General features: G+C 45.0%; 1 protein-coding gene and 1 long non-coding RNA gene across 2 annotated transcripts; one reads left to right on the top strand and one right to left on the bottom strand.

Moving 5' to 3' along the window:
* The first annotated feature begins 8,867 nt into the window (after window positions 1-8,867).
* On the top strand, window positions 8,868-9,793 carry LOC124666070. The gene is made up of 3 exons (XR_006990795.1): window positions 8,868-9,019; window positions 9,528-9,602; window positions 9,706-9,793. It is a non-coding gene; the product is annotated as an uncharacterized LOC124666070 (long non-coding RNA).
* A 4,025-nt stretch (window positions 9,794-13,818) lies between these two features.
* On the bottom strand, window positions 13,819-25,493 carry LOC124664747 (aspartic proteinase CDR1-like). The gene is made up of 3 exons (XM_047202193.1): window positions 24,117-25,493; window positions 15,078-15,110; window positions 13,819-14,025 (listed from the first exon to the last, which is right to left on the bottom strand). Exons 1-3 carry the CDS (start codon window positions 25,491-25,493, stop codon window positions 13,819-13,821), a joined length of 1,617 nt encoding a protein of 538 aa, XP_047058149.1.
* Window positions 25,494-26,652: the final 1,159 nt, after the last annotated feature.

The following is a 26,652-nucleotide window of genomic DNA, read 5'->3' as shown; positions in this document are numbered from 1 at the left end:
ATAGAAGGATCATCAAAAGAGAGTTTAATATTGGGGATAAAGTCCTATTGTATCGGTCTCGTCTCAGATTCTTTGCAGGGAAATTACTCTCGAAATGGGAAGGACCATATGTTGTTGAGGAGGTGTATCGTTCAGGAGCACTTAAAATTAGCTCTCTCCAAGGCAATGCTACGCAAGTGGTGAATGGATAAAGACTCAAGCATTATATCTCAGGTGATTCTTATAATGTTGATGTTGATATTATTCAAGTGGAAACACCGGAGGCTTTCATCAAAGGACAAATTGACGAGTCCGCGTGAACTCGACTTTGAATAGGTAACAGTACTGGTAATGAAAAGTTCGCGATTTACTTTCCGAACAATATTTTTGCTGTTTTTGGAAAATATGAAAATTTACGAGATCGAAACGGAGTGGAAAAGACGCACGAGGGCGTGACACCACAAGCCGGCGCGGGCCCAGCTCGGCCGCGCCGACCTATGGTGGCACCGCCTCGTCGCCCCTTTCCGACTCCAGTTCGACACAGTACTTTCCGTTTGTTCGAAAATTTTTATTATAAAATCCCCCGGACCCTCGGAGGTCCGTATATCGTTTTCTCGACGTGTTTTGTTTCGAGCTGTTTCTGCCAGGATCTATTTTCAATCTTGGAGCACCATGGCCTCCGACAACAAGGGCAAGGGGCCTTCGAAGGAAGAAGTGAAAAGGGTGTCGTCAAAACAAGAGCAACAAGCTGTGGGGAGTAAGCAAGTCTTGGTGGGATCTGTTGATACTCGACGTTCTTTCTCTCATAACTTGCAGGGACCTTTACCCCCTGCTCTTGGCCTCGACTCTTTCCCTGTGCTGGAAGAAGCTCTACGGACTACCGATGAGTTTTGTGGTCAATACCGGGCTCTAAGAAGAGAAGTGGAGATACTCAGGGAGGAGAATCATCGACTCCGTAGAATGTTGGGATATTACTTGATGCCCGTCACGGGTTCGCCATCGCCGACTTCGGATAACAATGAATCTCTTCGAGACTTAGTGCGGATTTGCCAGGCCGAGAAGTCTGAAGTCGAAGGAGATCTGTAAGAAGCGCATGAGGAATTCATCAGCACCATCGCCAAAGGAGTAATCCATCATCGGTATTGGCATCCCCTTGGTTTGTTCCAAGCTTGGGGGAGTGCCGCGGTATCACATTATCATTACCTTTTTACTTTTTACTATCAAGTAGTGTCATATCATGAGTAGGGAAGTTATCGTATAAGATGGGTTGCGAGTATGGAAGTATCTCTCCTTTAGTTTGTCTATGTATCCCTTGGTGTGAGTTATCGTTATGGAATATTAATGAGAAGTCTTATCATTTACATATTGCACACCTTATTTTAGTTTGCAATTTCTACTATATGATTGATCTTGATTTTAGTATTGGTACCACTTTGGGAGTATTGAGTAAATCTATTTGGTTTTGGCAAACTTAGCAATGGTCAATAGCAACAACACTTCGAGTTTAAGAAGAATAGAGGAAATAAATGTAGAAGATGCTATTATCTTTCTTATCAGTTCTTAGCTTAGTATTCTGAAGTTAAAACTGTTTGTGCTTACAAGTAAGATGCATGATTGTTTCTATCACATGTATATTTGTTTGTTTCCCTCAACTCCTATGCTTGCTATTTAACCTTGCTAGCCAAAGACATGTACTGAGAGGGAATACTTCTCGTGCATCCAAACCTGAACCCAAACCCATGCCAATTGTGTCCACCATATCTACCTACTGCATGGTATTTTCTGCCATTCCAAGTAAATACTTCATGAGCTACCTTTAAACAATTCAAAATTTATTACTTCTTATTTGTGTCAATGTTTTATAGCTCATGAGGAAGTATGTGGTGTTTTATCTTTCGGTCTTGTTAGGCAGCCTCCACTAATGGACTAGTGGCTTCATCCACTTATCCTATAATTTTGCAATAAGAGCCGGCAACGGGGTTCCCAGCCCCAATTAATCAACTTTCATTAATAATTCTCTTCACATGTTTTGCCCCGATTCATCGGTAAGCAACTTAATTTTGCAATAGACACTCCTCCATGGTATGAGATTGTTGGAAGGCACCCGAGGATTCGGTTAGCCATGGCTTGTGTAAGCAAAGGTTGGGGGGAGTGTCATCCTTAAATAAACTAAAGTACATGTGTAAACAAAAGAGAAGAGGGATGATCTACCTTGCTGGTAGAGATAACGTCCTTCATGGGAGCCGCTCTTTGGAGGTCCGTTTGGCAAGGGGGTTAGAGTACCCGCTACCAGTCGTTGACAACGACAAACACCTCTCAAAACTTTACTTTTATTCTCTTTATATGATTTCAAAACTGAAAAAGCTCTAGCACATGATTTAAATCCTGCTTCCCTCTGCGAAGGGCCTGTCTTTTACTTTATGTTGAGTCAGTAAATCTATTTCCCTCCATCTCAAGCAAGCATTTGAGTTGTTGTGATCAAACTACTATATTTTGATTTGCTTCATCATGCCTTTACTCTTTCTTGTTTAGTACAAGTTTTATCTGAATGAATATAGCTTTGAAAGTCATCAATGATTAATATGATTGAGTATGCAAGTTTACCATAAGCTTTAATATGAGAGCGCTGCTCAATAGACAAGTATAATCTGTTAACTGTTCTCTGACCAAGAACAAAGTTTGCCATCACCAATTATGATTTCTTATGCACCTTTATTTGTGATTACCTTATACTTGTTTCAAGTTGAGTTATATGAGGAAGTTGTTTGCTATAATGTCTTGTGTGAATGAATATGATGCTTCTTGTCCGTATTTTATTTATCGACTCTTCACTCCATAAACATGTGGTCCTGTTTACCGAGTTCAGTTTCGCTTGGGGACAAGCGAAGTCTAAGCTTGGGGGAGTTGATACGTCCAATTTGCATCACTATTTTATATCATAATTTGCTGTTATTCATTGATATATTTCATATTGGGACACAATACTTATGTTATTTCATCTATTTTGCATGTTTCATGATTATTTGGAGATCGAGCACCGGAGCCGGGATTCTCGCTGGAAAAAGCACCGTCAGGATGCAATATTTCGGAAGATCAAGCTGTGGAAGGAAGTTTTACCAAAAATCCTATTTTTCCAGATGACGAAGGAAGCCAGAAGGGGGAGCCAGCTGGACCCATGGTGGGCCCACACCATAGGGCGGCGCGGCCCATGGCCTGGCCGCGCCACCATGTGGTGTGGGGCCCCCTCAGCCTCTTTCGCCTCCTTTTCTTCGCGAAACCCTTCGTCCCGAAGACCTAAGCCACAGAGGAATCCTCACGAAGGGTTACGGCCGCCTCGCAGGGCGGAGAACACCGGAGAGAAAAGAGCTCTCCGGCGGGCAGGAATCCGCCGGGAAATTCCCTCCCGGAGGGGAAAATCTACGCCATCGTCACCGCCATCGAGCTGGACATCATCTCCATCACCATCATCATCATCTCCACCATCATCACCGCCATCTCCACCGCTGGACATCGTCACCGCTGTAGCAATTTGGGTTTGATCTTGATTGTTTGATAGGGGAAACTCTCCCGTACTGATTTCTACTTGTTATTGATGCTATTGAGTGAAACCATTGAACCAAGGTTTATGTTCAGATTGTTATTCATCATCATATCACCTCCGATCATGTTCCATATGATGTCTCGTGAGTAGTTCGTTTAGTTCTTGAGGACATGGGTGAAGTCTAAATGTTAGTAGTGAATTATGGTTGAGTAATATTCAATGTTATGATATTTAAGTTGTGGTGTTATTCTTCTAGTGGTGTCGTGTGAACGTCGACTACACGACACTTCACCATTTATGGGCCTAGGGGAATGCATATTGTACTCGTTTGCCAATTGCGGGGTTGCCGGAGTGACAGAAACCTAAACCCCCGTTGGTATATCGATGCAGGGAGGGATCGCAGGATCTCAGAGTTTAAGGCTGTGGTTAGATTTATCTTAATTACTTTCTTGTAGTTGCGGATGCTTGCAAGGGGTATAATCACAAGTATGTATTAGTCCTAGGAAGGGCGGTACATTAGCATAGGTTCACCCACACAACACTTATCAAAACAATGAAGATTAATCAACTGTATGTAGCGAAAGCACTAGACTAAATTCCCATGTGTCCTCGAGAACGTTTGGTCATTATAAGTAAACAAACCGGCTTGTCCTTTGTGCTAAAAAGGATTGGGCCACTCGCTGCAATTATTTCTCTCGCATTTTACTTACTCGTACTTTATTCGTCCGTTACATCAAAACCCCCGAATACTTGTCTCGTGAGCATTTACGAGTGAATCCTTCATCGAAACTGCTTGTCAACACCTTCTGCTCCTCGTTGGGTTCGACACTCTTATTTATCGAAAGTACTACGATACACCCCCTATACTTGTGGGTCATCAGACGCACATCTCCAAGCAAAAATGCGAATTTTATTTGGTACCTTACATCTCCAGATTAGATTCCAGATGTTTCTTGAATCATCTCCCGTACCACTGTTGCCACTGTTAAAATGTGTCTCTCTCTGAATGTTAAAAGCTAGTTTATACGCACTTTTAACAGAGAATACCCCAGTGCTTTCATAGTGCCAGGCAGGCACATCTTCATCATGTTGCATTGGTTCCAGTTTGATGATTTCATCAGCATCATGGCGATAAAATATCTCCCTTATCTTTCCTTCGTTCCATTGTCTAGTTCCTTGGATGAACAACTCTTTAACTTTCCTACATCTCGTACGTTTTTTCACATTAGTGATAGTCATAGGTGTTCTTCTAGGGATCCAGTTATATCTATGGATATCAATCTTGGATCCATCTCCCACTCTCCAAACCACCCCTTTCTTGAGTAGTTCCAATCCGTGTTCAATACCCCTCCAGGTTGGTGAGGCTTCAGCTGAGAACACTGTATCCAGAAGTCTTCCATTCGGAAAATGTCTTGCTTTTAAAAGCCTGGCACAAAGACTATGTGGGTTTTGGAGGATTCTGCAGGCTTGTCTTGCCAACAGTGCCTGGTTAAACAGTTGTGTGTCTCTGAAGCCCACCCCACCCTGGACTTTTGGTAGTGTCAAATTGTCCCAGGAGGTCCAGTGCACTTTCCGCTGATCTTGTTCTTCTCCCCACCAAAACTTTCTGATGGTTTTCATATAGTCCTCATGGAAACTAGCAGGCAATTTAAAAATGCTCATGATATAATTTGTGAGCGCTTGAGCAACTAATTTTATCAGTGTCTCTTTCGCTGCCATGGACATATGGTTCTCATTCCACACACTCAACTTTTTACCAAAAATTTCCTTAGTAGGTTGGAACTTGTCTTTTTTCATCTGTCCTTCTGGAGTTGGAAAGCCCAGGTATTTCTCCTCAAAAGTGCTCCGTTGTACACCTAAAAGACTTTTTTTTTATCTCGGTTTGGTTAGATTCCGGGCAGATGCTACTAAAGAGGATAGAGCATTTCCCAGCACTAATCAACTGGCCAGTACATCTTTCAAACATGTTTAGAGCTTCTTTTATAATATTTGCTTGCTGAGCATTTGCTTGGAAGAACAGAAGGCTGTCATCAGCGAACAAAAGGTGAGAGACACTTGGAGCCGATCTGCAGATTTTCAGTGACCACAACTCCTCAAGGTAAACAACCCTATCTAAGATTTTGGTCATTCCTTCCGCCACAAACAAGAAAAGGTAGGGGAAAGTGGGTCCCCTTGTCTAAGACCTCTAGTCGGATAAAATTTTCCAGAGAGGTCTCCATTTATTCTTACCGAAGAGGCTACGGAAGTCACGCACTCCATGATCAGCTTTACCCATCTTGTATCAAAACCCATCCTCAACAGAGCCCCCCAAAGATAGTTCCAATCAACTCTATCATACGCCTTTGTGAGATCCAACTTATAAGCACAAAAGTCATTTGCTAGTGTTTTATTTCTCTGGATGCTATGGAAGCACTCAAATGCCATAAGAGCATTGTCAGTGATGAGTCTGCCTGGGATGAAGGCGCTCTGATTGTGTGATATCAAGGTTTGCAGGAATGGTCTGAGTCTATTAATCATACACTTCGCCACCACTTTGTACACTACATTGCATAGAGCAATCGGTCTGAAGTCTTTCAACTCACTTCTGACGGCATAGATCCCACAACAAAGAAATTCTTGACGGCTTTGATAACATCTCTCTTTAAAATTGCCCAGTTTCTTTGGAAAAACCTGGCCGGGAATCCATCAGGTCCAGGGGCCTTTAGAGGACCAATTTGGAACAGGGCATTCGATATTTCCTCGTCGGAGAATTCCATCATCAGAGCCTCATTCATTTCCTGGGTCACTTCTGGTTGGATGATGTTTAAGAGCTCAGTCGGATCCACTGCTTGGTCCTTTGTGAAAAGGGCCGAGTAGTAGTCCTTGGTGTACATCAATCTCTCATCTTTATTCAGAATAATTTGTCCATCCATTGTTTTCAAGGATTTTATATTGTTCTTCTTTTCTCTCCAAGTAGCCCTTCTATTAAAGAATTTTGTATTCTGATCTCCCTCCTTGAGCCAGGTAACTCTAGATCTTTGTCTCCACATTATTTCCTCCCTGAGTAGCAGTTCATCCAATCTCGCAGTGACATGTTTGATCTCTGAGGTGTGGAGGTGTGGGTTGTGATTGTATAACCATTCTAGTCTTACATTGAGTTTCTTTATCTCCCTATCCACCCTGCCAAATTTCTCCCTACTCCAAGATTTCAATGCCTTCATTGTGTACTGGAGATTGTTTTTGATGTCTGCTAGATCTTCTACTAATGTACCAGCAGCCCAAGCTTCCTTGATCTCACTGCCAACAGTGTCATCTCTTTCCCACATGCTTTCATATCTACACCTGACCGACCCCAAATTGTTGAGTTCCAGTTTACCCAGATGTAAAATGAGGGGCAAGCGCTCGAATCTAGATGATACAATATGTTGAACCTTTGCTGCAGTAAACATATTACTCCAAGCTTGGTTGGCTACAGCTCTATCCAGCCTTACTTTTACATTTTTCCTACCCATTTGCTTGTTGTTGTAGGTCCAGGGGAGGCCACTGTACCCAAGATCCTGCAAATCACAAAACTGCAAGGTGTCTCTAAAATCTTGCATTCTTCTTTCATTCCTTTTAGTGACTGAGAAGTGCCCACTTTGCCAAAGAGCTTCACTGAAATCTCCCAACATCAGCCAAGGCATATTTGCACCTCTATTAGTTTTTATTCTCTTCAGCAATTTCCAGAATTCAGGTCTTAGTTGAGCACACGGTTCTCCATAGACAAATCGTGCTCCTCCATTTTATTTCACTCTTATCTTGGACGATTACATCTATATGGTGAGGGCTGAAATTTATCAGATCTACAATAACATCTTTACTCCACCATAGAGCTAACCCTCCACCCTTACCCGACAAACTAATAGGAAAACAACTTTTAAAGCCTAGCCGTTTACTCAAACTCTCTACCAACTTCTTATTCTGCCTTGTTTCTGAGAGGAACACTAAGGTTGAGCGATGCTCTCGCACTAGGCGAGACAGTTCCTGAACTGTCCGAGGCTGCCCCAATCCTCGGCAGTTCTAGAACAGGATGATCATGGCTCCTGTCAGGCGCTCTCCTTACCGCCCGATAGTGGACCGGTAGCCCCAGGACCGGTAGCTTCCTTGTTTTCCTCATTCTCCTTGCCTCCCTCCTCTACCTTCTGCGTCTCCTCCCTTTCATGTTTAGCTTGACGCAGCTTCTGCAGCCCCTCCTTCCCCAGGCACTCCGACAGAGTGGGAGCCTGGAATGTCGACCCAATCTAGGCTGCCAACAATGATGGATTATTGCTGACTACTATCCTGAGTCCCTTCTCTATATTGAGCACATCCATGAAAAGGATGCAAGTCCACGATGCCTTGGCCTTCTCAACCAGCTCCCTCAAACAGCTCCCTCACCATGGACGCGTCCACGCCACAAAGATCTGGACGAACTCTGACGCGGCGACGGAGAAAAAGCTTCTTGTTCCCTGGCGTTATCTTGTGCGAATAGCATCCTTGTTCGCGGATCCGAGGACCCATGGGCTGCGCTCGGGTTCCGGCCAGGTTGTAAGCTGCCTCAAATTTATCTCGATTGGATCCTCGACCAAAAAATCGTAAGAAAAGTGGATTTCCTACTCGACGAGTTAGTCGATGGATACACGGCCAGGTGGAGTATATATGAGCGGTGACAGGAACGTGCAGTTCGACCTAGACGCTGAGAGCAAGTACAATAAGATCCAGTCAGCTAGCTATAAGGATTAAAATTACAACATTTAATCTCATTGAATACCCAACATCCTGAGGCAACCTGCCGCGCGCGCTTTTTTGGCCGTAGGATCGTGTGTATGAATGGTCAGGATTGCATGTTTGGAAAGAATGAAAAGAGTTACCACTACCCAGGTTAGATCTTATGGCGTGGCTGACGTCTTTGGCCCACTTGATGTTGGCTATAGTGTTGTTCTTGGGGGTAATACTGCGTCCGGTAAAAAATGACAGCGTCAAAGCCCCCTTCTCTTCTTCGTCCTGACCATGTCCTCTCCCCCAATCTCCTCCGCCGCCGCACGCCGCCCATGCCCCGGCGGAAGCTGCCCATCGCCCCCCTCATCGGAGGATGCGCGCTTCTTCCCCCACCGACGGACGCTCGTCGTTCCTCTGGCCGGCAGACGTGCGTCCCACCCGCCGGCAACCGCGCGCCGTCCATTGCATCGGGAGACTCTAACCGCATCGCGCGTTGCCGATCTCCTCGACGCCGGCTGCAGCGTCGGCTCTCCCATGTGCACCATCGCCGCCTACTCTGTCTCTGACGACCAGGAGCACATCGAGGTCATCAACGGCGTCGATCACGATGACGCAGTACGGGGCCTGTGCCGCCACGACAAGATCGCTTCCATCGCAGAGGTGGACTTCGAGGGAGTCAAGGAGCTCGATTTTTCCCTGCCACCCTCGCTGCAGTGGTGGCCACCGCTCAAGATGGGGTGCCTCAGCGTAACTCGGTGGCGGCGTCTCCATGCAGCCAAGGAGGTATATCCTGCTCAGCTTTTTTGTTCTTGTGAATCTTTTCTCCTTAGATTTTTGGTATCACCATATAGAACTCCATGCAGCCAAGGACGAGGCGCCCTCCTGTGTACATATCTCCATGCGCATGTGTGTTGCAATTGCTTTAATTTGATTACCACTGTGAGGTTGAGCGGAGGGCTCGATTTAGGCCACAGCAACATCGATTGCATTATGTCTCTGTTTCTTCTAAATTGACAAAGAAAATAGCATGGATTGCAGTATAGAGCAAGTATTCTGCAATTTTTGTGTTGTTGTTAGCAGATCTTAGCAACACCAATTAGTCTCTTGGGTAGGATTATTTTTAGAAACTGTCTTTGCATGGTTTTCCACTTCCAAACTATAAAAAATTGTGAACTGAAAAACGTTAGTGTCAAGTTACGTCCATATAATGAGTTACTGTATATATATCTTCATGTGTCAAGTTAAAATTAACCTTTCAATTGCCAATGACGTTGCTTCCCTTATTTTTCAGTCCATGGGTGATATATGGCTGTGTGTGCAATTTCTTTCTGGGCATGATGAATCTTACATGGTATTAGGTGTGCAGGTGAGTTTTACCTACAGATTCCCATTTGTCTTCTTATTGACTTCACATGTTCATTGTCATACTGGGCTCATTCCTATTTTCTCCTCCAAATGATGTTTGTCAGATGTTATAGCATTCAAGCCTCTCAACATTCACTCCTGGAGGTACATCACCTAATTCCCCAATTTTTACTTGATTGTATCACTTTTTCTCACAACCACTATTCGATCAGTTGTTAAAAAGGCTCATAGTTCCTACAGAAAAAATAATTGAATGGTGTCCCATGATGTCTGCCTTATTTAATTAATATTGCATCAGTTTAGTTTCTTAAGGGGATTAGTCAAAAATCATGATTACAACCTTATATTAGGTTTCCCTTTTACATAAGTTACATATGCGTGTCCTGACTAAACATATAGCTTACTTACCGAAGATGGCGTAATTTCTTGGTCTGTTCGCCATGTCCTTGCAATGAAATGTAGGATTACCATAAGGTTTCTGTATTCGACATCAATCCCGGGTACATTTCTGAATCTAACATGTTTTTTTCTCATTATGTTTAGCGACAAGAAGAATTGAGGATTCATATTTGTTGCGCAAACCACATATTAATGTTTTTGTTGTATTTAAATATTGCAAAGACTGAATTTTGTCATATAAGAAATTGGATTGCCATATTCACTTGCTCTTTTTTCAATAATATTTGTACACTTACAAATGCATGATAATTGATAGAAATTGGATTGCAGTAGCGCTTCAATTTTTCGCTTGAAACTATAGACAAAAAAATACCAAATTAGAAAAGCAATATATTCTTTGGATCAGCATGCCATTGACTCATGAATACACAATCGAGTTTATGTACTTTTTTTTTGTTTGCTCCTTAAGCAAATTAGTTGCTTATACATTTTCTTGGTGACTAACAAGAATGATTTTTGCTTGATGTCTGGATGCCAATTTTGACCATCACTGGTTGGTCTTTCTACATGTTTAAGTATCTTTTGACGAGTTGTGCATTGCGTGGCTAAAAGAATACCTAAATCTAATTGTTTGTTGAGCGCATCACATCTTATGTGGAGAAAATTCCAGGTGCTTAAAAGGTCCAGATCTAAAAGGCGTATTTTTCACTTCATGAATGCACATTGTTATGTGAATATATATGTTCAAATCCCGAGACAAATTCATTGTGGCAATCATGAGCGTGAATATAAAGAAAATTCCCAGGTCGCATCATATTAATTAGAACCATTTGTTGGTGCTCCTAAGTACAATTACTGCTCTATAGTATTTTCCATAATTCAGTCAGGAGCTTGTGTGCCAAACTCTTAGCAAATGGTGACTGTACTTTTTAGTTTTCATGAACGATGTATCTCCATTTATTTTGGGAAGGGGCCTGCATATATGGACTATATCTGTTTACTGAGATGTACTTTGATGTTTTAGATTTTACATGGCATGGCCTCAATACCAGTTCTTGATATGCACCCTGATAGGTGATGTCAAATGCCACAAGTACTCAGTGCTGTATTCCAATCTGAAATTTTATGTATCATAGGTTTTTTTCCCCACAAGACATACTGTAATTTATACTATTGCAATAAATATTTTGTTACGTTCTGAATGTTCCATAGGTAGATTTTTGAATGTGATTTATTTGAGCATTTGGGACACGAATCGCACGATGTCTGCTTTGTTATGAACACGAAAAATGTGCACCTAAAGAATAGCCTGCAGCGATCCACCAGAACATATTGGAACAAAGGCAAAAGGAACCAATCGTTAAGCTAGCGAATCTTGCATATACTGGCTTGCATGCGCTAGCAACCTTGGTATGCTATCTCACTGTCCATCCATCCTAAAAGATTGTGTCTGATCCACACAAACGTGCACAAGTTCAACGGACTTTAGGCGGCGCGGCGAAGCGCGCTTACCATCTAGTAATATATTTGTGTCTAGTTGGATGAGAGAGAAGAGGAAAACGAATGTGAGTGGGCTCTTATGCAAGAGCTAGCTCTAGCACGTGCTCCTAGGCAAGATGTGTGAATAAAAGGTGGGTCATCCATTGAATGAAAGGTAGGTCATCCATTGACTATAGCTAGCTCTAGCCTTTACGAGTCCTCAGAGCAACTCCAAAAGTAGTACATTCTTATAGCTAACTATTGTATATATTGACTACATGTTGACTATAGATGACATGACATCTTGCTTATAGTCAACAATCGACTATACTATTGGAGTTGCTCTAAGGGCCCGTAAAGGCTTTGGACTCACATAATATGGTAGAAACATAATGGATTGTACGGACGAAACGTTTTATGACTTGGCGGTGGCACAAAGTGTAATTTCAGCCAAAAATAGGGGTATTTTTTGACGAACGAACAAAAATTCTTATTTTCTTTATTATTAGGTATAGATATGTAATGGAATAGCCGTACATGATTATATTATTTCGAGCTACCGACCTAAAATTAAGCAAGCTAATGTGTGCTTAAGATCAACTCATTTTCTAATCGAGCTAAGTATAAAAGATGCTCTTACTTAGCTCATTTTTCGTCGAGTCGATCTCAAGGTAAAAGGAAAAAAAAAACGATCTCGAGCGCCTTGAGAGCCTCGACCTTTTCTTGTAGGAAAACTGTAACATCCCAAAAATTTCAAAAGAAAGAAAATGAATTTCCCTTTTTCCAAATTTTGGAACCACCAAAAACTTTTATTAAATTAAGTTTGATGCATAGTGATCTTGCTTAATTCTTGTGCTATTGCCATGATTGCTTGTTATTAGTATTTGAAATGATCTTAAACCCTAAACCTCACCCCTCTTTTTATCATCCAAGTTAAAATAAAAATAAAAAGGAATTTAATTAAGAAAAAGGCATATGTGCCTATGGCTATTTTTGTAAATCTTTACCCTAGGCCTTTCTACTTTATTTAGAGGTTTGGAAAACCTTCATAAACCTTGCCTAGTACTTATCAAACCAAATCCAAAGTGAAACCAAAGATTTTAAAAAGAAATAAAAAATGCCATAGAGGCATATGAGAGCAAATAGCAAATTTGTGAATTTGAGGATCTTGACCCTAAAACTTGTGGGAATGGTTGGATCACTCCTCTATACCATTTCAACACTCAACAACCTCAATTGGGTCAAGCCAAGTCAAACTAAAAATCAAATGCAACATATGCATAGAGGCATATGTGACACTTAGCCATTTCACCAAATCTTGTTCTATGCACCTATACCTTACCCAAATGGTGTGGAACCATTTCTAAACCTAATCTCACACCAAATTGACCCTAACCCATGCCCAAGTAAAGCAAGGGGAACCATTTAGAAGAATAAGAAATTTTGACACATCACCTCTTATGTGTTATGGCCATTTTTGCAAATCTTTGGGCTAGACCTTTTGGAATGGTTTCAATGGTTTGGAAATGTTCCTAAACTAATAAGAATCACATTTGAGTCAAGAAATGTCAAATCAAATAAAGAGAAATCAAATAGTGAGAAAATCTCATTTTCCCTCACATACACTTTAGCCAATTTTGCAAATCTTCAACCAAGGCCACCATGGCTTGTGCCATTGTTTGTAAAACACTTATATATCAATAACACACCCTTTTGAATCCAATAAACCAGAATCAAATCAAAGAAAAATGCAAATCCCATCTACATATGATAATGGTCATTTGGCCATTTTATATTATCTTCACCACTTTGCACCCCTGGTTTTGACTTTTCTTAAAGCAAACTTGGTCAACTCTCTCCACCTCATCCAAGACCATGTCAAGGTGAACATCTTTGCTGTTGACCACAAGTGTTGACTCTGCCTAGGTTGACCAGAATAAATAGGCCAAGTGAGGACTTTGAAACAAAGAGAAGATCAACCCCCATTTTGAATTCTTGCAAACCACCACCAAATTGACCACCACCACCACCATTCTACCTCTCTGAATATATGAATGAAATCCACCAAAAATATTTCCAAAATTTGACAAAAATGTTCTTGCGGCCATTTTGTCAAACACTTGGCAGGCAACCTTCCAGATTTGTGATACACCCTTTTAACCTCTGGTTTTTAGCCTAAACCTCTTTCTCCTTATGATCATCACACCCTGGTACCTCCCCTGCATCATTCCCAGTCCTTACTTTGCATGATTAAAGTGAAGCCATGATCAATATCCTCCATGCCAAGTACCATGCCGACCCTCTTGCCACTCATCCTCTCCACCTCTCTCTGGCCAGCCTTACCATGTCCAATAGATAGCCTGCACTCGACCATGCACGCTGGTACCCTCCCTGGCCGAAGAAACGCACCGCACTGGCCGGAACGCCACGCGCCCGTACGCGCCCAGACACGCCCCAGCCATGCCAGAGCGTGCACCAGCACCACCCTGGACGCGCCAGAGCACGCCGTCGCACGGTCGCCTCAGTCCTCTCCTACCTCTCCATTTCTGCATCACACACCCGCACCACTACAGCTACACGCTAGACATGCTCATTCGCCGGCAGAGGACCAGTCGCCGTCGCCATGATCAAAGGATTGCCGCGCCAGTACTGCAAAGCCGATGACCTCCCCTGCACGCCTCAGACCATCATCCACCGTGCCATCACGCTCACTAGCATCGCCTACACGACGCGCCCATCACTTGCCCCTTCACAGCCCTGGAACGACGACGCCATCGACGACCTGCCATGCGCGCCACGGCCACCCCCTCACTCTATAAATAGAGGCGTCCTCCGATCAATCCCAGCACACCAATCTTCCTCCCTCACCTCACAGCCTCTCCTCAAGCCGCGCCGCAGCCCAATTTCCGCCATAGCTCACTGACGAGGGATCACCTCGGCAATGCCTACGTATTGTAGACTTGGGTTTCGGGAGAGAGCAACGATGGAGATTCTGGGAACGAGATTAGGCACACGACGTACCCAGCTTCGGGTCCCCTCGGTGGAGGATCCCTACGTGCTGCTAGCAATCCACTATATGACCATAAGTATCTTTTCAAGTGCCACTGTAAGCGGAGCTATGCTGTCTATGTCTTCTCTATTTGTTGGCCTATATCTTCTCTCTATTTCGGGTGCCCTGGCTAGCTTTATATATGCAACCAGCCTAGGGTTTTACAAGAGACCTAGTCGACTACTTCTTCGGGTTGCCTTGTTGGGCATTCTCCATATTTGGTCTTCTCCATATTGGGCCGAGCCAGGTATACTAATAATGGGTACCCGAAGGGTATGCCCATGTCAGTAGCCCCGAGTTTATAGGGAAGTCGAAGACTTGCGTAGAAACTCCAAGCATAACCATCTCCGAAGTCGAAGAAATACAAGGTGAGGTCCATGTCGTAGATCATGTGTAGCGTAGATGATGTCGACGATTCTTGAAATTATCGGGTGCGCGGCAGCGCTCCCGATGGGAGTAGCCCCCGAGTCTATGGGTAAGTGCTTGCACTTAGGCATAGACTCAAGTTGTACTACTCAATGAAGAACTTAACTATATTTCTGGAAGACTTGATGAAATCCATATGCTCCCGATGGGAGTAGGCTCCACTCGAGTCGTAGAATCGAGTTGAGTCTACAAACCTTAATTGTCGTAGATGCTGTCGAAGTTATCTTTCTATCGGGTGCTCGACCAGCGCTCCCGATGGGAGTAGCCCCCGAGGCTACAGCCAAGTGTTTGCACTTGGGTGTAGGCTCAACTTGCTTTAATCGACACCACAATTTTTCCTCCGTCTTGTATCTTATCGGGAGGGTGAACAATACTCTCGATAAGAGTAGCCCCGAGCCTATGGGCAGGTGCTTGCACCTAGGCATAGGCTCAAGTTGTACTACTCGATAAAGAACTTGACTATATTTACGGGCGCAGCCCCTCTTTTATCGACTCCAGGCCGTTGCTATTTTTATTTGACATCCATATCTATATTGTACATGGATAATGGTAATTGGGGCTAGTTCATCCGACGGATCGGGTACTAGTTAAGCTGCTCTAGTGGCAATCCGCAAAAACCTACTTCAAGATCACGTCCCTGGACATGATCCCGGGATCTCGGTGTTAACTCGACGGGTGCCGCTTAAGGTCTTACCATTTTGTCGAGTCCCAGTCATGTTTTATCGGGTACCTAACGCGTCCGTTAGGATTTTTCTTCGTATCTGTTGATACGGAAAAAAGTAGCAAACCGACGTCAGAGACGGTGCCACGCCGCTCAGAACGGATCCGGGGTCTTACCTTCGCAGAGTTTTGCGGCATTCAGAGATTATTCGCGACTTTTAGCGCTATGAGAATATATTGTCGAGTGCCTTGTTCGGCTGATGCAATGACCCATTTTACGGGCTCTTCTATTTTTCTCTCAGGCTTGATGAGACAGCTGAATATATTGGTTATTCTATATTGTCGGGTACATCACCGATGCTCTTGCTCGCAACAATATGACGAGTCAATGGACCCGAAGATTTGTCCATCTTTTTTTTTTGGTTCCTCCTTGATGAAAATTTCGTCGAGTTCTTTGTTGAAGAAAATATCTTCGGGTCCTCCTTGAGGACAATTCTTCGGGTCCTCCCTAACGACAATTCTTCGGGTCCTCCCAGAGGAAAATTCTTCGGGTCCTCCCTGAGGACAATTCTTCGGGTCCTCCTTGAGGATAATTCTTCGGGACCTTTTTGAAGATAATTCTTCGGGTCCTTCTTAAGGATAATTCTTCGGGACCTTTTTGAAAATAATTCTTCGGGTCCTTCTTAAGGATAATTCTTCGGGTCCTCCTTGAATAAAATTTCGTCGGGTTCTCTTTTGAAGAAAATTTCGTCGGGTTCTCTCACGATTTTATCGGGTTCCTCCCTGAAGAAGATTTCGTCGGGTGCTATTTTGATTTCGTCGGGTTCCTCCCTGAAGAAGATTTCATCGGGTGCTATTTTGATTTCGTCGGGTTCCTCCCTGAAGAAGATTTCGTCGGGTGCTCTTTTGATTTCGTCGGGTTCCTCCCTGAAGAAGGTTTCATCGGGTGCACTTTTGATTTCGTCGGGTTCCTCCCTGAAGAAGATTTTGTCGGGTTCTCTTTTGATTTCGTCGGGTTCCTCCCTGAAGGAGATTTTGTCGGGTTCTCTCTTATATACTTTGAATTTTTCTTTCTCCTGCACAAACAAACAAACTTTTTCTATCTTTTCCTTGACTCTCTTTTTCGCATGCGGTGTCAGATGCTCAGATTCGATGATATGTAAAGTGAATATATGCCGCGCAGCCCCCGAGTGTCGGGTGCGACGAAAGTAAACGATAATCAACTTTGTACAAAAAAAGAACACTTAGCTTTTTGGACACGACGAAGTCGACGCATGATGAAGTCTTCGAGTGTAGATAAGAAATCTAGCCAAAGTAGAAAACACCAAATAGCGAAAATAGATACCACCAAATTGTTGATGAAGAGATAGCCGAGCCCCCGAGCACTGCTGGGGTGATGTCATGATTGTTGCTTAGATGCGGTATCACAATTGTTACTCGGGGCGAAGTTGTTGTCGAGCCCCCGAGTATTATCCGTGTCGCCGAAAGAGGGTCATTAAGGATGAAATACTGAAGATGAAATCCGAGATGAAGTACTTGAGATGAATCCATATTAAAGATTACACCATATGAATCTGCCGATATTATAGAGGATGAATCCATTGACCCGAAGAATCCAGTAATAACCATAAAAGATGAATCCGTTGATATCATAGAGGATGAATCCATTGAGCCGGAGAAAATAGTTCTAGTAATAACCATAAAAGATGAATCCATTGACCCGGAAACGCGTCGGGTAATATTGTATAAGTGAACCAATAATAACCCAAAGAAAACCAATCCAGTAATCCAGAGAGAATAAATCCACTGAGCCGAAAAAGATAAATCCACTAAGTCGAAGAAAATAATTCCACTGAGCCGAAGAAAATAATTTCACCAAGTAACCAAGTATATTTGTGGTAACGAAGTAATGGCGCAGTCCTCAGTGTTTGGATGAATTTGTTGTAATAATGCAATAGCGCAGCCCCCGAGTATTCGGGTGTGGCGAAAGTAAATAATAATTAACACTCGGGAAAGGAACACTTAGCTTTTTGATCAGGTGTGACGGAGTCGACATGGAAGTAGGTTGTCCGGCAGACGCAGTCGAAGAAGTAGACGCAACCGGTGCAGCGGAGCCGTACGCCATTTATCCGAAATTATTCGACAAGGTGGAAGTAATCGGCATTGGAAGAGAAAATCGTCGAGTTCGCGGTGGGCGAGCCCCCGAGCGAGGTGAGTGCGTGTTGTCGGGTAAATAGCAGGCGAGCCCCCGAGCATGCGACTATACGCGGCGAAGTCGTCGAAACTTGTTCCGATCTACAGTTATATTACGGCGCAAAAAGTACGCGCAAATAGTACGAGCCAAACAAATATTTTGCAAAATAAATTTTATGTAATCGGAAATATAGCACCTGGTCCCTGCTTTGGAAGAGGAATTTGCGGCGGAGCTGGATTTTATTCGGACGGCGGCCCGAGTCTCTAGCGACTCATCGGTTTAGTGGCTCGGGTAAAATCCGCCTTGTTCGTTGTCTTCATCTTTGAAAAATCATGTAAGCTCGTATGTACAGGCTTTCAGTTTGGCTAACTGATCGATCCTCTTCCTTCCCTTTTCTTTTTTTTGTATTACTAGCACCTGATAGAAGATGTAAAGTTGAATTTCCCCTTCGCGAGGAGCACCAGTCTGACATCACGCGGGTCTTGTCTGCAATCTAAATTTCCTTTTTCCTTCCATACGGAGTACTTGCGTGTATTGTCTGGAAACTTGATCCATCATGATAGTTGTCGCCTTGGTAGTTTTTTCTTCCTTGTATGATGTTGCGGCCGGCGGAACTTGAGATTTGATTCAAGATCTGACAAATCTTCTCTTGGATCCGACCGTGGGCGGCAATACTCGAACCTTTATTTCCAACTGATCTTCGCGACCTGTTTTGATATCTAGCTAACTTTTCTTTTCTTGACGAACCACAACACATTGGTTCGTCGGGTGGGTCGGGCGCGGGATCTCGTCAAATTCCATGGCTGCGCATCTTGACCCTGCTTATCTGCGCGTTGTTGATGATGAAGGATCTCGCCCGGATGACAAAATCCAGTCGCCGCGATTCCCACAGACGGCGCCAATTGACGAGGGATCACTTCGGCAATGCCTACGTATTGTAGACTTGGGTTTCGGGAGAGAGCGACGATGGAGATTCTGGGAACGAGATTAGGCACACGACGTACCCAGCTTCGGGTCCCCTCGGTGGAGAATCCCTACGTGCTGCTAGCAATCCACTATATGACCATAAGTATCTTTACAAGTGCCACCGTAAGCGGAGCTATGCTGTCTATGTCTTCTCTATTTGTTGGCCTATATCTTCTCTCTATTTCGGGTGTCCTGGCTAGCTTTATATATGCAACCAACCTAGGGTTTTACAAGAGTCCTAGTCGACTACTTCTTCGGGTTGCCTTGTTGGGCCTTCTCCATATTTGATCTTCTCCATATTGGGCCGAGCCAGGTATACTAATAATGGGTACCCGAAGGGTATGCCCATGTCACTCACCAATTCCTTGCCGGAGCTCCGCTAGTACCTCTGCAACCTCGCCGTTGATTGACGCCACCGTAGCTCCTCCCACCACCACCAATCGGACCGCCGTCGTCTCCAACGCCGAACACCCTCCTCGCCGACGCTCGCCCGCCCCCAGGTAGCTCCCCGACCCCCTAGTCTGGCCGCCGGTAGGGTTAGCTCTCCGGCGAGCTTTGTCGAGGATGAGGATGACCCTCGGCCGTCGATCATCCTTTTAATCCGACGGCCACCACTCACGCGTACCGGTTCGGTAATTATTAGTCACTGACGCGTAGGTCCCCCTATCAGCTGGCCCACTGCGCTCTGAAGCGTTACTGGGCCGGCCCATCTCTCTCTCCCGCTGTGCAGCCCACCTCGTTTCCCGCCAGCCCAACTATTTGAATTCAAAATTCCAGAATAGATAAATTTGCAATCTGATGTCAACTTCAAAATTCAATAGGGACAAATCCACTTGGCCAAATTTTACAAACTTGATATTGTTGGAGAGCTTAGAGTTTTATCTACACAATGCCACTGGTTTGAACCCTAGATCTGTTATAGAATTAATGTAGAAAAATAAACAAGGCAGGGACTTTTCTGACTTAGAATAATTATTAAAAATCAACCAAAAGTGCTTTTGAGTTGATTCCAACTCCTATAGCTCACCTTTAACTTGCACTAATTGTTTCTGAGAAAATATGCCATGCTTACTTTGAATGATCATGGCCTAGTTTAATTAAAGGACTATATGGCTATTTCTAGTCAAAGATATTGTCCAAAACTATTAATAAATCATATGGTAGTTTTTCTCCCATTTAAATCTTGTCACAAACATTTCAAAATGAGGTAGAGACTCTGGTCATTTAGGTCTCATATGAATTTTTTGATGATATTAAATCTTTACCATGTTAGGATTATATTGTAGGAGGTGCTTCACCTCATTTAAATCATTTTCTTAAATGGTAAGTATGAAGAGGTTGACTTTGGTCAACCTTGGTCATATATTATTCATGAGAGAAATTAAATCTTAATAAGATAATGAGAGGAAATAGTTTCTCTAGGTAATTAAAAGTAACACCTTAAGTAGTATGAGAGGAAATTTGTTTTTCTTAAATAAGAAAAACAAATCCACCAACTTATTATAATGTGTGATGCTAGCTTAAGTCGTGTGACTCATGTGTGTGCCTAGTTTAGTACATAAGTGTTGTTTGGTGATTGTATCCTCGTATTCGTTTTTAGACGCTAGTACCAGAGACTATCAAGAGGAGGAGGTATTCTACCAAGAGGAAGGAGAAGAGAACTTTGAGCACTACCCCAACCAAGGCAAGCTATTACCAATGCAACTAGACTAATGCAAAGCTCTACAAAAGCAAGGCACCATTACTTTTTTACTTTATGCTTAATGCTCCTATCCCAAGTTTTTACTTTACCAGCTTTACTAAATTTTGTTTATCAAAGTACTTTTTGGATTCATGATTCACTTAGTTAGTTATGGAGTAGTACAAGAGCATCAAACTTAGCCTAGAGCAATACAAGGATTAGCACCCTCATGACTAGTGGCTAGTGCTAAACTAAAATTTACTACTCTAGATGGGAACTTGTGAAAAACCAATGACTTTGAAAACCTTGAAATGATGAGTCATTCTATTGAAAGATTTTGAAGGAGAATGTGACTTGTGAATGACTTGGTGAAACTTACCAAAAACTGATGGTTGGGTTCGGATGCGACACCATTCCAATTCTTAAGTATCCCCACAATACCTGAATCTGGGTAAGGCTTAACTGGAAACTTATGTATTTTAGTATGGGTTCCCTCCGAACAAGCGTCATAGGGGTTATGCCGAGGTTGCCTCCTCGAAAGTGAAATGACGTGAAATGAGGTGAATGTCCTACCCAAGCCCCGTGCAGTCCCGGGTTGACCGTTTGTTTTCACCGGGAGGCCAAGCTCATGGGGAGAGGTGCCTATACTAGGGTATGTAAATGAAAGGTTAGGATTGGTAGTTCGCGTACTGCGTACGATAAATCAGGGCCAGTTACCCCTGACGAACTATTGCAATTATTGTGGCACAAGTGTACAACCTCTGCAGAGTGTAAACCTATTCGAATAGCCGCGTCCGCGGTCATGGACAGTTGGAAAGGCCATACTGTTCCGTCATCAGAACTTTTACAAAATATGAATGGTGACTTGTGACTTGAATTGAAAGGTGACTTTGACTTTGAATCACCACGGAGTTGTGGGAATGACACTAATGTTCCCACTTGAGTTAAGTTAGTAAAATGAAGAGGTTTTGATTATTAAAGTGCTTATGAAATAAAACTGGCTTTCTGCAAATGAAACTAGAGCTTAGAACCCCATTACTACAGTTGATAGTATTTACATTAGTATTAGTTTGCGAGTACTTTAAAGTACTCATGGCTGTGTCCCTGGCTATTCAAATGGCCAGACTATGAAGAAGAGTACCAGAACCCGGAAGAAGTACAGCAGGACGTCTACGACAACTAGGATCACTCCTGACGTCAATAGTTGCCTGTGGAATAAATGGACTACTACTACGCGACTTCGCTTCCGCTATGTGTTTTGTTATTGATCCATAGATCATCTACTGTTGTAATGAGACTGGATCATGTGATCCTTTATTTGTAAGACAATTATGGTATGTAATGAATGATGTGTTGTGATATCAATCTATTATGTCTCGCAAAAACAATATTCCTGGGATTGCGAGGAATGACATAATAGGCATCTGGACTTAAAAATCCGGGTGTTGACAAAAACGCTGGCAATCACCCGTATGATCGCATCGTCTCGTCCTCCATCCGCACTGAGCGCCACACGTCCCAGAGATAGCGATAGGATGTGGGGTCCACTGGCATAACTTTCCCCTATCCCGATTTCTCTCCTCCACTCATTCCCTTTCCTTATCTCTTCGTCTTCTCCAGAGGAACTGCGCGCCACCCATGACCTCCCACTAAGCTTCTCCGACGAACCACGTGTGCTTCACCCGCCCACAGCGCTGCCCCCTGCTCCTCTCCCGGCCACCTCCTCCGTGCCGAAAGACGTGCATGGGGGCCGAGCTCCATTAGATCTTGCTTTTTCCTATATTGGATCTTGGTTTTTGTTCATGTTTACGGTAGAAATTTTTTGTTTTTCATGCATCGAACCCATCACACGGGGGCTGAGCTCCATTAGTTTTAGGAGTGTGCAGAGCCTGGAGAGTCGCCATGCTTGCGTCAGATTCGATGGTGGCAGTGCTCAAGTTGGGAGCATGGGCTGCTCCCACTGGTGGATGACGCTGCTAACACGGCGGCCCTTGATGCTACCATGGGCGTCCCTCGAAACTCCCACGGGTGGGCGCCGACGCTACTCCGACGGCCCGCCAGCGTTGCTCCAACGGGTAGCTCTTATGGTCCCACCGTCCCATTGTCCGTCGGAGGTGCATCGGCGAACAATTTTTTCTGCTATAAATCCTCTGTAAATCTGCATCATTACAAATAAATTGTTGCTAGAACCTTTTCTGTTTTTCTTTTCGCAATGCTCTTTGGATTTGCAACTTACCTACAACTGCATGTGTTTTGCACATACTGTTATGTGGATAGCAGTTTTTTTTTCTACATTTGATGCAAATCTGTAGAAATAATGTAGCAAATTTCTCTTTCCAATTATCCAATTTTGTTCTTCCGGAGGTGAAAATCCTTGTAAGATTTGTAGCAGAAATTTCTCAATTTTGATGAAAATCTGCAGAACCAATGTAGCAAATTGCTCCTTCGTATGATATGGTCTTCATGAGGTGAAAATCCTTAGAATATTTGTAGCGAAAATTTGATAATTTTGATGCAAATTCGTTTAACAAATATGGCAGGATTATTCAAGGTTATGAAGCTGGCTGTGCAATGCTGCAAGACATGCTAGAAGCCAGAAGGCGTGACCGGAGGTATGCGTGACGGCGGTGCTACGATGCTTGACTGACGTTGATAGGAGCGGCGGACGGTGGTGACATGAACGCCCACCGCTGATGCTACCATCGGCCGGCGAACCTGCTACGAGCGCCCACAGGGTTTCTCCGACGACCTGGGGGATCCGGGAATCCTTGTAACGGCTCCATATTCGCTCAGAATCGTTCGAGGCTAGCGAGAGGAGTCGCCTCGACCGCGAGCGAGCAGCTCCCCCGCGAGTCTCCTCTCCCTCTGCCGCCGCCGGCAGCGGTGATTCGTCCGCGCCTTCCTCTCCCCTCTCACCTACCCCGCCCTCTTCTCCGTCTTCCCGGCGTCCTCCGTCTATTCCCCCCTTGGCAGGAGACATGGGCGCCGCCGTACGTGGGCCACCTCTGCCTCCGTCGCACGCGCCTCGATGAGCCCGAGGGCCGGCGCGGATTCCCCGCTGGATCCAACCGCTGTAGCGTCGCCGGACCCGGGTGTTCGCCTGAACTTTTCCCCGCGCCGCATTGGCGTTCCTACTCCATCTGCAGGCTGCACGTCCGCGTGAGGCGCAGCCCGCTAGATGCCTCCACAAACACAGCTATGGCCGCGCGGATGCTTGTGCTCCATGGACGAGATGGTGTGCGTGCTCTGGTGCAGGGATGGGAGCGGAGGATGCTTGTGGACGGTGCAAGAATTGTGTTTGTTAACATGCAACGCACTGGAGGACTTGTTCGTCCTATGCATTTGCTGTTTTCTAGCGATCCCGTACCTGTGAATATCTGGGTTTCTTATAATTTTGAATAGATTCCATGCTTTTTTACGTATACGTAAGTATATATATATATATATTGTCTAAATTTAAGAAATTATTTAATTTCATGGTTTTTACATCTAAGCACTGCTGGTACCTCCCTTTAATTTCAACAGGAAATTCTAAGCACATCCAAACACCAGAATTCGAATTGGAAACCATTTCTTTTTCATCTTCAATTAGAAATTCTTAATCCAAAAATACGGAGGTATCTTAGATATCATGTGCTTTTCACAGGGTTCAGCCATGCACAGGTAAGGACGACTTGTAGGAGCTGGCGCAGTCTGCAGGGGCGAAGGTGACGGTGCGCCTGTCGAGGTTGTAGCCGACGTGCATGTTCTGCTGCGCGATGCTCCCGAGGATGGCCAGCGGACGGCCCTTGGACACCGGCGCCACCGCCAAGCACATGATCCCCTCCTTCCACTCCATGAACGTGTTCTCCGCCTTCAGCGTCACTGTCACGCCGAAGAAGGCCAGGTACAGCGTCACATCCGGGACGCTCTTGTCGAACCAGTACCGACGAGCCGGCCCGCCCACGTCGTAGCACAGCTGCAGCGGCCATGGCAGAGACGGCAGCTTCCGGAAACCGGTGCCGATCCGCTTGCTCAGCTCGTTCACCATCGGGTCCACAAGCGCCTTGTCGAGGAACGTCATCGGCGTGCCGGAATCGATGATGACGCGGGAAAGGTGCTGGAAGGAGGCGTTCCCGATCCTGACGGACTCGAGCAAGATGGTGTAGTAGGATTCGAAGTCGGAGCGGACCAGCGCCGTGGTGGCCGCGCCCGGCTCCGTCACGGTGGCGCGGTCGCCGAAGTTGAACGCCGAGGAGGCGTTCTTCACGTTGTAGGGGACCAAGCAGTAGGAGAACCTGCGGCCTAAGGAAGTTTTGAGGCCGAGCTGGCGGATGAGGGAGGTGCTTCCGGCACCGAGGCCGACCATGGCGTCCACGACGAATGTGCTGTTCGTTGACGTGGAGCAGCCGAAGGTGACATTCGGCACCAACACGTACGGATGGCTGCGACACCCGAGGCATCCGCCTGGAATGCTTTCGAAGGTGAAGGTGTCGGTGGAGAGTAGACCGCTTGTCTTGGTGCCGTCGACGTAGGACCGGAAGTACTGGCAGTTGGACCTGGCGTCGCAAGAACTGCCATACTGGAGTGCGTAGCACGCGCCGGAGTGGCAGCCTACGCGGCGGAACGTCGACGAGGAGGACGCGTTGAAGACGGTGCTCGGCGCCATGGTCCTGGCGGCTGCTGTCCGAGGTGCGCATTTGAACCAGACGAGGTCACTGCCGGTGTCGGCGATGGCGAGCATCCGGGTAGGCGGCGTGCCGACGTTGACGGCCATTAGGTACTCGGATGAACTCGACACGGCCTCGGACACAGCACCTTCGCCGCCGTCGTAGGAGCGCGCGAGAGCCGCGGCGCGTACCGTGGACCGCCGGACGGCAGCGAGCACGCGGTCGTGCTCGGTGAGCGCCGGGTCGTGGTACGGAGACTTGACAGAGTCCCGGTGGATGAACTCGACACTGAATCCGTCGACGCCTACGTACGCCGTGCACCCGCAAAGCTGTGCCGCCACGACGACGGCAGCTAGCAGGAGATTGCGACATGTCGTGGCAGTCGCCATTGTATCCTAATTCTGCCTAATGGCGCCGGCCTTTGCTAGGTGCCGCCGCTGATGCCGTATGATCGATCGATAAATAAGTATAACCCTGCTCTGAGTATTATAGGGGATGAGTATACAATAGTATATCTCCCGATCTAAATTAATTGGCTCCATTTTATGTACTACTGATACTAGATTGATTTATTAACTAGATATTTCCGTATCTACTTCAGTAATTGATAAAGTGGAGCCAATTAATTTGATCGAAGCGACTACAATAATTAATTTGGATCGGAGAGACTACAGTAATAATTACAAATTAATGTGATTTGTTTTTTTTACCACAAATTAATGCGGGGAATTAAATGGTGAAGCAAAATGATGAGGAAATAAATGGAGAGAGGGAAATAGGAGATCACACGGGAGGTTCCTATTGCTTTTGCTTGTGAAACTGAAGATAAGGTGGTTGGTTATTGACCGAATAATATAGCAAGACAAATCTAGCATATCTTAAGGTACGCTCCTTAATTAATGGAGTGGCGATTTCCTCTTCCACTAGTTATGGACGTCTCAGCTAGCTGTAGATCCTAGTGTTCCTGCTGGTGTTCAATGCATCTCATTAGTGCGGGTGCTACACATCTAAATTGTTGCGAGTATAATTAAGGAGTATCCAACAATAGTGCTAATAATTCGGTAAGGACGGTTGGCTCACAGACGATGGTGGTGGCATATGGCCTACCGAGCGGTCCAGTTGGTGTTGATTGAAGATGGAAGAAGTTCAGCCCATGAACAAGAAGCCGGATCCATCCAAAACTACGCAAGGAGTAGTCTAGAAGGTTCTCCGAAGGAGCCGGATCTTGGACGAAAAGTTACGAATAGGTGGATCCTTGACGTGCACGCAAATGTAATATTCCTTAGTTGGGCAACTTGTATTCAGGTAGGACTCTCCGTAGAAACCCTAGATCCGGGCGCCTATATAAGCCGGATCCTAGGAGCCCTACAGCCAGAACCACAACTCATTGTAACAACGGGAAATCGCCCACATAATTCTAGACAAGTATCAGTATGCCCTGCCTTTGTGAAGCGTGATCTGAACTGAAGTTGGGTAACTCACGTACTCATGTACCGATGGCTCTCCGCCCTATGGCCCCCTCTTCTTCCCTTCTACGTGAGGATCCCT

This window comes from Lolium rigidum, chromosome 6 (assembly GCF_022539505.1).
Source record: "Lolium rigidum isolate FL_2022 chromosome 6, APGP_CSIRO_Lrig_0.1, whole genome shotgun sequence".
In the NCBI taxonomy this organism is placed as follows: domain Eukaryota; kingdom Viridiplantae; phylum Streptophyta; class Magnoliopsida; order Poales; family Poaceae; genus Lolium; species Lolium rigidum.
This window is presented reverse-complemented; position numbering and strand designations above follow the sequence as displayed.

What these genes read in the sequence shown, in the direction of transcription:
- LOC124664747 (XM_047202193.1), bottom strand. Translation starts at nt 25,493, where the DNA reads ATGGCGACTGCCACGACATGTCGCAATCTCCTGCTAGCTGCCGTCGTC. An exon ending in CCTACAAGTCGTCCTTACCT is followed by an intron (nt 15,111 to 24,116) that starts GTGCATGGCTGA and finishes ACTCGAGTGGAG; the next exon opens with CCTACTCCCATCGGGAGCAT. An exon ending in GGAGCATATGGATTTCATCA is followed by an intron (nt 14,026 to 15,077) that starts AGTCTTCCAGAA and finishes TGTGTGATGCAG; the next exon opens with AAATGGAGAGGTAGGAGAGG.